Genomic DNA, 15214 nt, shown 5'->3' on the forward strand with positions numbered 1-15214 from the left:
ACATTGCAAGCGCGTTGCTGACCCTATCCGCAATTCCCCCAAGACCTCTGATTACCTTACTCATCACTGGAACACAACACTGATTGAAAATAATAATATTTAGCTGTGATCTTCGGTAAGGTCGAGGTATTACTTCAGTCAGCCTGCTCTATATTTTCAACAGGAAATTTCCTGCTGCGTCCTATCTACCTCAGTAATTTTCATATGTAAAAGCTATCTGAATCGAAATCGCTAGTCACCCATCACTCAAACCACCCACAAAGCCATTGAATGTGATGATTGGCCCATTACTTACAGTGTAAGGGGTTCTGACCCACCCATATATCTCTTAAACAGGGTCGTAGTTAGCTTGTTTAATTAGATATTAATTTTATATGTATACTAGCTACTGCTCGCCACTTCGCCTGCATTGATTTCTTCTGCGTTGTTTTTTTGTATTATTACTTGAAAAAAAAATTCCTCATTAGTGCTCCGCTCCTATTAATCTTAGCATGATAATATATAGCCTATAGCCTTCATCGATAAATGATCTATCTAATACTGAAAGAATTTTTCAAAGCGGACCAGTAGCTCCTGAGATTAGCGCGTTCAAATAAACAAACTCTTCAGCTTTGTAATATCAGTATAGATACTCGTAGTATTCAGATAACCAAGGCAGTGATATTCAAACATTCATTTTTCATAAAAGATTCTTGACTTTAGTGTACAGATTCGAAATTAAGACTAATTTTCAAATTACTAGTTGTGGGATGAAATGAAACTATATAGAGTCTGTAAGGTTTAGATTTTAAATGGCAATTTAGTATAAAAATAATTAGCGCTAAGTTACTATAAAATATTCAAATTTTCATGAGCAACCAAATAATTAATTACAATAGAGACCTACAAACGTATAAATCTCCCTTAATTAGGTAATAATGGTTCAGCCAAATTAATGTTTTAGCCGAATTCCAAAAAAGGAGTATTGTAATTTTCTTACATATTATGTTACCTCAGTACTTTTGAGTGAGTGGGACCGATTTCGATGATTTTTTTTTTTTAAATCGAAGGATGGCACGTGTCACGTGGTGCTATTTAAATTTAATCGATATCTGATAACTACTTTTTGAGTCACCTTTGATAACGCGTATTTACTTGACTATTTTTTTTTTCATCTAGCTACGTTGTATTACTTGTCAATGTAATTGAAGTAGGTTTTTTTTCGTTGGTGAGCAAACAAATTTTTTTAAAAGTTATGATTAAATTATTGTAGTTAAATAAGACGACGCGTTGGCGCATCGGTCACATCGCTGGTTGTTGTGCTAGCGGTTGCGGGTTCGATCCCCCCCCCACATGACAATTATTTGTATTGGCTATACAGATATTTGTCGAACACAGGAGATAATCCTGCTGGGAGACGTTAGGTGTGAACCATTTATTTATTTATTTATTGAACAATTTATGTACACTAGGATTGCAAAAGGAAATAGCTCTTATAAACAATGCTGGTACAAAGGCACTACTTATCCCATGATGGAATCTCTTCCAGTAGTCCTGCCACAGGAAACTTCATAACAGTCGCAAAATTACATTTATTTATTTATTTTATATTAGCTACAAACTTCTGAATAGCGTTACTTTTATTCCTAAGATAAGCAATCCAATGCATGAGTTTCAGGTGAGTTACTAATATACACTCAAGATAGGAATTGAACTCGGAAACCGGGAAGCTGGTGTTACTTGGCTGTCACCAATCAACCTCCTTCGTGTATTCATTATATGCGGCAGTTTATTATTTATTAAAAAGTTAATTTAGTTTTTATCAGTTCATTCAGCTGATTACTATTCTTTTAACACCATTGATTGGCTGCTGTCTGGTTACGGCAGTAAAGAATACAGCCACCCCCTCTCTTCCCGTGGGTGTCGTAAGAGGCGACTAAGGGATAACACAGTTCCATTACCACCTTGGAACTTAAAAAGCCGACCGATGGCGGGATAACCACCTAACTGCTAGCTTTGAAATACACAGGCCGAAGACGGACAGCATCGTCTTTGGTGCGACAAAGCCAGTACTGCGGTCACCAACCAGCCTGGCCAGCGTGGTGACTATGGGCAACACACATGAGTTCACGCTATTTTTGGCGCGAACTTGTGGAGGTCTATGTCCAGCAGTGGATTGCAATAGGCTGCATTGATATAAATATACAAAATCCTAATAGAAACCCATCATTAAACATAGGCTGTATTAATATAATATTTATGATAGTATTTAAAATAAATTACCCTCAACAAACAGAAAATATAATAGGTTTATTCAATAACAACATTATTAAATAAATACACAAAATCCACCCCTGTAGAAATAAATAGTGCGGTCGCAGTATAAATCGAGAGTCGATATATCGATGCTTCTACCAAGTAATCGCTTTAACTCAACTAATGTCCTCTTGGCAAACTTTGTTATTTATTGTTTGTTTAAGCGGTTGTAATTTGTCTGGTATAATAGGGTTGCTGCTTTAATATATGATATTGCCTTTTCTTAGGATTATTTTGGAATTGTATAGTGCCTTAAGTAGCAGTTTGGTAAAATAGTTTTGATGTTCTTTTTTGGTAATGTGGCTTTCAAGTATATGTAATATTACTGTTGTTGATAAATTTTGTTAGCGTATTATGTACTTTCTTATACAAGTAGGTCGCCAAATAAACGGACCACTCACCTAAAAGTAATCGATTAACCGCAGCCTATAGACGCCTGCAACAATAGAGGCATCGCAAGTGCGTTGCTGATCCTACCCTCAATTGTTTCCAGGAGCTGTGGTCACCTTCCTCACAACAAGAACACTACACTGCTAGAAATCAGTATTATTTAGCTGATGATGTGATCTTCTGTAAGATTGAGGTAAAAGGTATAAGGTGAGGTTGTACGAAAACAATTATTAATCAAATATCTATGATACTTACTAGCTGACCCGGTAAACGTTGTCTTGCCGCTAAACGCTATTTTAAAATAGGGGTTGGTGGTAGAAGGGTGAAAATTTAGGGTTGTATGTATTTTTTAATGTTGTATCATAAAAAAATAGAAATTAAAAATTTTGTCTAAAAAATAAAATAAAAAATTTAGGGGTGGACTACCCCTAACATTTAGGGGGATGAAAAATAGATGTTGGCCGATTCTCATAGATACCGGATAAGCACAAAAAATTTCATCAAAATCGGTCAAGCCGTTTCGGAGGAGTATGGCAACGAAAACTGTGACACGAGAATTTTATATATTAGATAACCCAAAAAGTCTACTAAAATAAAATTAATATCTATTACGTGGTATATGAAGGCGGCAGCTTCTCAAAAACTATAATTAGCTAATTAAAAAATATTTTATACCTTCTAAAATAATTCAAGTCCATTACAGAAACAATTAAAATCTTAACCAGTCTAATTATTTCACGGTAAAACAGACAAATAAAACCCGTAACAACCCTCTGCAAGGGCTAAAGCAATGAAAAAAGATTGTAATTAACTTTGAAATCAATTTCTGTCTCTCAACCAGACCCTCGACCGTAGCTGAAATTACCAGACACGTATGACGTCACAGCATGATAACAATTAGGGTTGATTCCACCGATTGTGAATAAATATTTATCCAGAGACTTTAACAGGAGGCAGAATAGCCTACTAACAAGTGCCCCCTCAAAAAACTATAACGATTAGATTCAAATTTGCAAATAGAAATACTTTATAAATATAGTGAAATTCATTGGGTAAATAATTGTGTTTGCAGGCAAACGAAGAAAAATCGACTTCAATTATATCGACAAGTAATACAACGTAGGTAGACGAAAAAAATAGTCAAGTAAATACGGATTATCAAAGATTACTCTATCTAGGATTAAAAGTTGTAATCAGATCTCGATGAAATTTACATGTGACATTAAAAACATCGGCTTCCGATTGAATTAAAAATCATCAAAATCGATACACCCAGTAAAAAGTTATGGAGATTTTCGAAAGTTTCCCTCGATTTCTCTGGGATCCCATTATCAGATCCTGGTTTCCTTAGCATGGTACCAAACTAGGGATATCTCCTTTCCAACAAAAAAAGAATTATTAAAATCGTTTCATAAAAGACGGAGTTATCCCCGAACATACATAATATATATATATATATATATACGGTCCAATTGAGTAACCTCCTTCTTTTTTGAAGTCGGTTAAATAAGATATATATATCGAAAATTTATGTCAGTCAGTCAGTGAGTCAGTTCAGCTTATTGCAGTCCATTGCTGGACATAGGCCTCCGCAGTTCGCGCCAGACATCCTGTTCTTCCGCAATCCTCATCCAGCCTACACGATTAGTTAACTTAATTCGCTTAAAATTGTATTAGTCATAAATGGATCATCAACATAATGTTAAACGTAATATATTTATTATTTTATATATTCCTTATTATTTATATGTATATTATATGTATTTACATCCTTTACCACGCAATTTTATTTAAAGCTTAACTACAAGCACACTTGTGGTGCTTGTAGTTCTAATTAATTTTACGAAAGGTCAAGAGTTCATTTGAATGCTCTAATGTACATATTTATCAGACTAAAATAATTTATGTATTTATATATATTGACAAGTTAAACCCGTAACTTCGTTTGTGATTACTTGATGTATTTTTTACTATCATCAGTACCCATTTGAAAATAGTGTTAATTAATTTTAGATAAAAGTATCCAGTGTCATGTTAAAATCTTATTAAAATATCATTCAAATTCATTCGTTTAGTGAGATGTGCTTCTCAGACAAACATACATAAAATAATTGTGTTTGCTAGTAAAGAAAAAAATACTGACTTCAGTTCAGATTGATAAGTAATACAACGTAAAGTAGTCGAAAAAATATTTAATTAAATACACGTTATTATAGAGATAACTTAAAAGGTACTCATCATCGTCATCATCATCATTTCAGCCTATCACAGACCACTTGCTGGACATAGGCCTCCACAAGTTCACGCCAAAAATGGCGTGAAGTCATGTGTTTTGCCCATAGTCACCACGCTGGGCAGGCGAGTTGGTGACCGCAGAGCTGGCTTTGTCGCACGGAAGACGCTGCTGCCCGTCAATGGCCTGTGTATTTCAAAGCCAGCAGTTGGATGGTTATCCCGCCATCGATCAGCTTTTTTAAGTTCCAAGGTAGTAGTGGAACTGTGTTATCCCTTAGTCGTCTCTTACGACACCCACGGGAAGAGAAGGGGTGGCTAAATTCTTTAGTGCCGTAGCCACACAGCATATAAAAGGTATTTATCTGAACTCAATTAGATTTAAATGTAAGAGGTAATACTTGAATGACCCCCAAGCACATGACAATCATTCGAATAAAGAAGGAATCGTCAAAACAGAAATAATTGTGTTTACTCGCAAATGAAAATAAACCGACTTCAATTATATCGACAAGTAATACAACGTAAGTAGACGAAGAAAATTAACAAACGCATTAGTCGTCACTACGGTTTTCGAGGATCCCTCTCGATTTTTCTGGCATCGCATCATCAGATCCTGGTTTCCTTATCATGCTACCTCACTTGAAATAAAGGCAATATTTATCAACAAAAAAAATTATCAAAATCAAAATATATATATATATACGGTCGAATTGAGTAGCCTCCTTTTTTGAAGTCGGTAAAAATACAATCGAACCGAGAGAACCTCCTCCGTTTTCGAGGTCAGTTAAAATGAGGTCTAACACATTAGAGATATTTTCAGGTCTAAAAATTACACTAGTAAAATTCACGTGTCTGGTACAATACATACTTATATACAAAAAATTTGGTGACATTAAATTTATATACATTCAATAAAGTAGAGAAAATCGAATGAAACCGCGAGAAACGTCTAGTTTTATGTATTAAGCCATCACTTAGTTCACTAGTACACCGGTGGGCAATTTTCCGAGCCTACCCGGTAAATTGCGAGGCTGTACAGCTAATAAGTGGCAAGATAGTGTTTGATAGTGACGTACTGTGTGTAAGCTGTAATAATCATATCGATAAAACGGATTAATTATTTCATAAGATTATCAACTTTTGCTTTTTTTTTAATAAAAAGCGTGTGTGCTTATGTGCGCACGTAAGAAGCTATACTTAATTGGCTAGCTAACTTCACGTTGCTAACTTCTTCTTCGTTGACTAGCTAACTTCAGGGTGTCAGCTATTGTGACGGTATGCGCGTGCATCGTAAAATTTACTTTCATCATTTTTCCCTAATGCGCCAAAACAAATATAACTGCTAAAGTTTTTTCATTTTCATATATGTTGTTTGAATATAGACTAGTATTTAGGTTAAGAAAACTAATATATCAAAACTCTATTGATACAGTTTTAGTTACATTCATACTGAATTTGAAAATCATTTCAGAATATTTTCCAATTCCTTAGTGCACTAGTAACAGTAAAAGCTGTTATTTATGTATTTAACAATATTTCTGCGTAAAAAGCTATATACAAAATATATTTGTCATGGAGACTAACGTATAATGGGTGTGCTTATTTTCTTCCAGCACAACCAAAAAGGAACGGTTACAGACACAAATTAAAGTAGGTAGACGTACAATAAGAAAACATTAAATCATTGTTACATTAGCGTTCGCGAGTTTGACAACTAATATTCAACTAGTTAATACTTTATGCCGTAGATATAGGCATTTCTTATGATCAGAACGTTCACATGTTTGTATGGTAATATAATAACGAAAAAATAGATAGTAGGAAATCCAGAAAAACACACGATTCACGGTTCAGCCTACAACATCCCACTGCTGAGCATAAGTGTCTCTCTCCATGTAGGAGAAGGATTAAAGCCGAATCCATCACGCTACTATAAGTAACGATCGCTATCAGGTGTATATACCTAGTCCAGCCATAAGTTCTGTTACAAATAAAAAAGCATTTTTTTTAATGAAGTAATAATAAGTAATACTTTTAAAATAATTTACGTGTTCCAATTTCAAAATAATTAAAAAGTTGAAAAAAAGAAAAAAGTTTTTATCTAACAGTATTTATGGCCAGACTAGTTATATAACAACCGGGATCGATAGTTTAACGTGCTCTCCGAGGCACGATGGGTAGACCCACCAGGACATCCAAACGGGAAAGAAGTATTTCTAAATACAAATATCCATCCCGAGCGGGAATCGATTTCGCAAACCGCCAGTGTGTGGTAATCACAATAACGCATAAGCAACTTATTTACCAAACATTCCCACGGCTTTGGAAACAACGCATGTAGTCGTGATACGCGAATAGTCATGCATACACAAGTTAATTTGTCACCCTGTAAATAAATTGTATCGATAAAGTAACATCACTAACACATCAGGGGTCGGAAATTTTACCACCTTGCAATATCGACAGGACCGGGTCGGCCGTGGTAAAGTGGAGTGATAAATGAATTTGAGAAGTGACTACTTGGGTGTCACTCGTACATTGATATCGTGACATCACTTAAGATGATTTTATTTCTTTTTAAATGTGCCCATAGGGAGTTATGAAGTCATGTTGTTTGTAGGTTATTAGTTTTAAAGTTTTACAACCTTACTACGATATTCATTTTGGAAGTCGCGATATGTCGGGGACATTGCAGACGTTGCGATCACGGATGACTCTTTGTTTTAGGCTTTTGAAAACTAGCTAATTGCGAGTCGGTTCCAGCCATGATATAATATTTAAATGTAATTTAAGGAATTATTATTGACGGCTTCTTTATTTTAGATTATTTCACGTTTGTGCATGCTTCTGTACTTCATTGAAACACAAAGTATTTTTTTTTTTAATATTTATAGCCTTTCTCAGTACACAGGTTATTCAATGATAAAAAAAAATCAAATTGAATTGTGTAAGTATTTATAATGTATTATTGTAAATATTATTCTAATATTTAATTTTATTTAGATATGGTGACATTATTTTTTTTAAATGCTTTATTCTGATTGGTCAGTTGCCGTTTTCAAGATGTATCCGAAAAACTGTAGCGCCATAAAAATGATAAGTTGTAAGTGGTTTCTCCCCAGTTGGTATTAATTATTGTTTGAATGGGGAAGTTAGGAATTATTAATGAGTGGTGTGTGAAAGTGGGGAATAAGTGTTGCCAACTTTTTTAGTGTATGTTGGGATTTATTTACGAAATATTAGTCGAGCTCGACTGGGGATCTATCTCGACCTTGCAGAAGGTCATAGCTAAATAAGCTTTCAAGCAATGTTGTATTGCTATGGTGAGTAAGGTGACCAGAGCTCCTAGGGGAGGGATGTTGCTTGCCATCAGGTGAGACGTACGCTTGTTTGCCGATCTTGTTTTGTTTTTAAAAGAAATTTGAAAAAAGTACTATAAGTGAATTCATTTCAGCCTATCAAAGTCCACTGTTGGACATAGGTCTCCACAAGTTTGCGCCAAAAGTGGCGTGAACTCATTTGTATTTCCCATAGTCACCACGCTGGGCAGGCGGGTTGGTGACCGCAGGGCTGGCTTAGTCGCACCGAAGACACTGCTGCCCGTCTTCGGCTTGTGTATTTGAAAACCAGCAGTTGGGTGGTTATCCCGCCATCGGTCGGCTTTTTCAGTTCCAAGGTGGTAGTGGAACTGTGTTATCCCTTAGTCGCCTCTTACGACACCCACGGGAAGAGATGGGATGGCTATATAATTTACTGCTGTAGCCACACAACAGTGACACTATAAGTGAATATAAGTCTTATAATAATAATAATCGCGGTAATTCCAGTAGAATAAAAATTATTTATAGAGGAAGTATTTGTACAAATACAAGTATCCAATAAGTGCGAGAATTGGACCCGAGAACGCAGAAGGTTAGGTGACTACAAGCACCACTATACCAAAACAGTCGTCATACAAAAGTATTCTTACGCGCTTCAGCCTGTAATATCCCAGTCCTGGGCATACGCTTTTTTCTACATGTCAGAAGCATCAGTTCCAATGCGAGTTGGCGGATATATTGCCTACTATGAGTAACGATCACTATCAGATGTACATGATAACAAACGAGATCGATGGCTTAACGTGCTCTTCGAGGCACAGGACCTACAAGGACTGCAAAAACATTCAGAACATCTGTATGGCCAATACAAATGTTTATCATGTGAGGGGATCGAATCCGTAACCGCCAGCGCAACAGCCACAAACCAGTGCTGTGACCGTTGCGCTAACGCGTCGTCTTACAAAACATACTTATAAAGTATACTCAATTACTTTTTTTATATATGACCTTCATTTTTTATCTATCGTACAGCGAAGTTGGGGGAATTGATAGTTTTAAATATTTTCAATTTACTTCGCAAACACCATTTCCCACTATATCTGAAATCGGTTCGTGCGATACAAAAACAAACAATTTATACGTAGATGCGAAAAACATCGTTATTTTGTTTGTTTTTCATTCCTTGTTGTAAATATTTGTGATTTTTTTTGGTTTAATTTTCCTTTATATTTTACCGATTGATGGCGTTGAGAAATATTGTCTTAGTGTTATGATTGAAACGGATTATTTTTATGTGAAAAGTCTATATTAATTAGACATTTCGGCTTCGAAGAGCACTTAAAGACAACGGTGCCAGCTTTCATCAAAATCTTCTGATATCTTTTGCTACTTTTAATCGAAAATTTATCTTCAAATCTAAAGAGAACATTTTTAACTGAAGCTTTTACAATACTTCTAAGCAAAAAGGTTATTAATTTTTTTTCTGTAGCTTTTATTGAAATTTTCAGAGAGGAATTCTGAGTTGATTTTGTGTTTGAAAGCTAAGTTTTTCAATTTGTAGGCTGTTGCATACACTTCAGCCTATCGCAGTCCACTGCTGGACATAGGCCTCCCCAAGTTCGCGCCACACATCCCGGTCTTCCGCAATCCTTATCCAGCCTACACCGGCAATCTTACGTAGATCGTCGGTCCAACGGGCCGGAGGACGTCCCACACGCAGGACGCATTGCTCGAAAACTTTTGTCTTCAAGCATTGCGGAATCTTCGAAGTGATTCCGCAATGGCTGTTGCATACTACAATATAAACCATAAAAGTTGAACAACATTTATAAATCCGAATGAAATGACGTAAATCATCCAATATTTAAATGAAATGTAAATTAGTCCATTGTGAAAATCCTGAGGAAGGTTTTTCGTATAAACGTCATCCCAAGAGACATCACATAAATCATCAATAATCTATAAAAAAATGTATCAAAAAAACTCACCCCTTCTAAGAGTATTAGCTAAAATTGCTCCGAACCATCCTTATCGTCGTGTCCGAGGTAATTACCGTCATTAATAACTCACTATCAAGTTATGTTCTTAATGAAAATTTATTCCTTCGCGAAATTAAAACGGGCAAAAACGTAAAATATCACTAGTCTCGGGAAGTAAGAGAAATTAAGTGAAAAGTTTTTGAGGGGATTTAAAAAAGATTCGGTAAGATAATATTTGTTATGCTTGACTTAACACCTTTTATGTGGAATTATTTTTAACGGTTGCGACTTACAAATACAGGGTGTGTGATGGATAAGTAATCATAATATTTTATTTATATAGAAAATATATAAAACCTGTTTTCTAACACAAATAATTATATTATTGTAATGTGTATATGTATTGCTTGTAAGTATTAATGTGTAGGTATTTCTAAGTTTATTATGATATAGCTGCACCACACGATCTTCAAATAAATAATACTCAATCCTAATTCGGGTTTTCTAGAACAAATGGCTAACTAGCCATAAGACCGCCTCTTGACACATTCTTAAGTTGTCTGTATTATTATTATTTATTTGCATATTGTGGTGTACAATAAAGAGTAAATATATAAGTAAATAAATAAAAGAAAGACAACGGTTTTAACTTACCTTTGACATCCAACTTCACTCGTCGTAAGATAGGTTTGTCAAGGGCGGCCGAAGACACGTTGCATACCAGCTGCCCGGCCAGCTCCGTCCGTGTGACAGTGAGCGGCAGGACGTGTTGTAGTGACGATTGGTCGGTAATTGTACGAGCTGGAACAAGAGATATATGTTAACATAGGTACTTGTATCTAGAATATTTAAGACCGTGTTTTTTGTTTGACACTTTATCATATAATTATATAGTTGTGTTTGTTGTGGTGTACAACATACGCTTCAGCCTGTAATATCCCACAACTGGCCATATAAGCCTCTTTCGCCATGTAGAAGAAGGAACACAGCTTAATCCACAATGCTGCTCCAATGTGGATTAGTGGATATGTCGCGACATCTATCGCGCGAAATACGAACGACTACAAACTACGTAATTAGAGAAAAACTTACGTATGCTACATCGCGCTATCAGAGTTTTCAAAGTGATTAAGTATATATACAAGAACCCGACAACAACCGTCGGGGCGTTAATCCGTCAGACACAACACCCGTCTGGTTGGAGGATCCTCCCTTTGCGATGGCGGCCGAGAACTTCACAACCTATACCATCGCACTCCCAAAGATATATTCCCGACTATGAGTAACGATCGCTATCAGGTGTACATGATAACAACCGGGACCGATAGCTTTGTGTGATAAATACTAATTATCACAAATAAATATATGTACTCTCGTAATTGATATTTGTATTTACAAATATTTCTTTCCGGTTTCTGACCGTCCTTGTGGGTCTCCCCACCCTGCCTCGGAGAACACGTTAAACTGTTGGTCTCGGTTCGTCATAAATATCTAATAGTGATCGTTACCCATAGTAATCTAATAATGCGTTCTTACTTGACTATGTTTTCGTCGATCCACGTTGTATTATACCGCATAACTTTTTACTGGGTGTACCGATTTTGATGATTTTTAATTTATTCGAAAGCTGACGTTTATCAAGTGATCACATTTAAATTTCATCAAGATCTGATAACAACTTTTTGAGTAATCTTTGATAACGCGTAGTTACTTGACTATTTTTTTGTCTACCTACGTTGTATTACTTGTCGATGTAATTGAAGTCGGTTTCGTTTTCGTTTACGAGCAAATACAATTATATTTCTCAGTCTTATTTAATAATCAATTAAAATTAAAATAATATCTAAAAACTTTAATTTACAATGACTGTACAATAATTACTCTCTGATTAATATAAACAAATAATTCGAAACACGAAAATAGTTTAATCACTCAAAATAGAGTTACAATAGTGTTCTGTTAATTCCTCGTTAAAGTTCCGCCCCGTCATCGTCTTACTCGTTCATTATTATAACAGAAGGCTGGCGTGTTTACAGATTGTTATCTAAAGCAAATTCACGATCACTGAAACTTAACTAACATTTTACTGTGAGATTTATAATAATCTTATTATAGTTAACACACTGTATATCTTATTCTATTCTTTATTCTGATAATTGTAACAATGTATCGATGACAAACATAATATTTTAAAAAATCTTTTTAGACTAACATATACAGAGAGAATGAAATGACCGCATTTATTATTTTTTATGATAATTATTATTATTCTTTAATCACTTTATGCTCATATTTTTTACCAATTATATTCACATGTATAACCGATTATTTCTATAGCTTAAAGACATATTTTTACCCGACTGTCAAGGAAGGGTTATGTTTTTCGCGCGTATCTTGTATGTATGTATGTAATATTCTTTACTACCTCATATTTCCAGAACCACTGAACGGATTTACATTATCGTTAGGTTCGTCTTAGCTGCCCAAGTGTTCTTAGATAGGTGACATTAAAAAAAATCAAACATGGCGGCTGCACGAAGCCATTGTAGTTAATGAAAAAAAAATTTTGTATTAGTTTATAATATCATTTGTACTTTAGTATTATTACTTTAGAAACACAGTGCACTGTTAAACTGCTACTTGTTTTTGCTGCACTATTTATCAAATAAATCGTCTATATAAATATTTTTTTCTGTAAATAAATAAATAAATAAATATACGCGCACACTTCCGAACAATTGTACAAAACCAGATTATTTTTAATGTTTGTTTTTGTTAGGACAGAGTTTGTGTAAAAGAAAATTAATTAAAATATATATTAACAAAAAAAGTATGTCGTTATGATATTAAATGTCAGATATTAAATAATCATTAATTAATAAGTAGAATACAATTAATACAAAAACTCTTATCTGTTGTATATCATTATCCATCAAATAGCGTTATCCACAATTGAGTAAACACGCCCTTAATAAAATATAAAGTTAACACTAAATCAAGTAAAATAAATGAACATACATCTAGTAACATAACTACGAAATAAATCTAAACAAAATTAAATAACATTTTGTGATTTCCAAACTCCACGCTCTAAACTTTTTGGAAATTTACTGGCCCAGCAATTATTTTGTCGTTACAACTGTAAATACATACATATGTCTCGAGATAGTTTTACGTTTGAAATATATTATTTAAATTAAATGCCACTTGATGTATTTGAGTTTTGTATTGTTTCATTTGTTAAAGTTTTATTTACGTATGTCGTCGATATTATAATATTTGTCAACACTACCGCTGTCATACGCAATTAGAAAGGAATTTATAAACAACAGATGCAACGATCGCGCCACCTGGCACATCGTTCGATAGTCATCTACCCTCATTTATTATATTACTCGAATTATTCTGACGTGTACGAAACGAACGGTGCAACCGTCGCTAAGGCAGTCTTGGCTCTGGCTTGGCACGATACACTTGTTGTATCCTGCTAGTAGCTTAACCTAGACTCGTTCAATAATTAATTTGTGCAATCGAATTAGTTATTACCTATTACGATTAATTTGGCTAGGCGGGACGTATAACTCGAGCAGTGAAGGTGAGCGTTGATGCGCATTGCAAAGGGGGCCTCCTTAAACCTACACCTGGGTCGCAAGTCCTAGGCACTGCTCTGAGTTACTCCCTATGCCACACGATAGATTGGATCGGATCGCATTACAATTTTGTTATAATCATTTTAAGTACTACCTATATAGTATTGTAAAGAGTGTGAGTATAACCTACGCCCGCGCCCTGCAAATATAGAAAAGGACCTTCCAATCAGTCGAAAGACTACATCAGAAGTGGGATAAGATCCACCCCCACTTTCAAAATTTAACTAATTCAGTTAGTTACATTGAACGAAGAAATGTCTCTCTTCGCTTCTGGTGTGGAAGCTATTTCAGAAAATAGCTGAAGCTGAAGCATAGGCCCACCTCCTGACGATACATCTGTTTTTAGTGAGTGTGCAAGTTAGTTACAATATTTGGTGGTGATTAGTGGGTACATCGATCATCATTTTATTTTCTTTTATTAGTGGGTACATCGGTATTTTAGTTCTTTCCGTACGTTCTGTTGTATTCTAATCGATTAGTAAGCTGGTTGAAGGGGCCTCGTACGCCCGGGCCACGCTATGTTATGAAGGGATGAAGGGGCCTAGTACGCCCGACCCACAGTTAGAAAGCTGGTTGAAGGAGCCACGTACGCCCGGGCCAAGCTATGTTAGGAAGGGATGAAGGGAGCTAGTACGCCCGACCCGCTAGTGAATTACGGTCTCAGCGTTTTGGTCAGGAATAGCCGAACAGTTATTAATGTTACCCGTTACTGTTGTATAGGTCGGGAGTAGTAACGCCGAGTTGGCGGATGCACGACATGGACGCACGAGGTCGTGCGATTGTCAGGGTTGGCCGTATCAGCAATAGCACTGTCGTACGCAATTAGAAAGGAATTTATAAACAACAGATGCAACGATCGCGCCACCTAGCACATCGTTCGATAGTCATCTACCCTCATTTATTATATTAGTCGAGTTATTCTGACGTGTACGAAACGAACGGTGCAACCGCCGCTAAGGCAGTCTTGGCTCTGGCTTGGCACGATACACTTGTTGTATCCTGCTAGTAGCTTAACCTAGACTCGTTCAATAATTAATTTGTGCAAACGAATTAATTGTTATGTATTACGATTAATTTGCCTAGGCGAGGCGTATAGCTCGAGCAGTGAAGGTGAGCGTTGATACGTATCCCAAAGGAGATCTCCTTAAACCTACACCTGGGTCGCAAGTCCTAGGCACTGCTCTGAGTTACTCCCTATGCCACACGATAGATTGGATCGGATCGCATTACAATTTTGTTATAATCATTTTAAGTACTACCTATATAGTATTGTAAAGAGTGTGAGTATAACCTACGCCCGCGCCCTGCAAATATAGAAAAGGACCTTCCAATCAGTCGAAAGACT

The 15214-nt window shown here is 35.7% G+C and overlaps 1 protein-coding gene across 1 annotated transcript in view; it reads right to left on the bottom strand.

Moving 5' to 3' along the window:
* The window catches only part of LOC123667622, a 534718-nt gene that overhangs the window by 49957 nt on the left and 469547 nt on the right, over positions 1–15214 (bottom strand). The window contains exon 5 of the mRNA XM_045601487.1: positions 10874–11020. Within this exon, the coding sequence (XP_045457443.1) occupies positions 10874–11020 (147 nt within the window). The remainder of the gene's footprint in view (positions 1–10873; positions 11021–15214) is intronic.

This window comes from Melitaea cinxia, chromosome 28 (assembly GCF_905220565.1).
Source record: "Melitaea cinxia chromosome 28, ilMelCinx1.1, whole genome shotgun sequence".
Lineage (NCBI taxonomy): Eukaryota > Metazoa > Arthropoda > Insecta > Lepidoptera > Nymphalidae > Melitaea > Melitaea cinxia.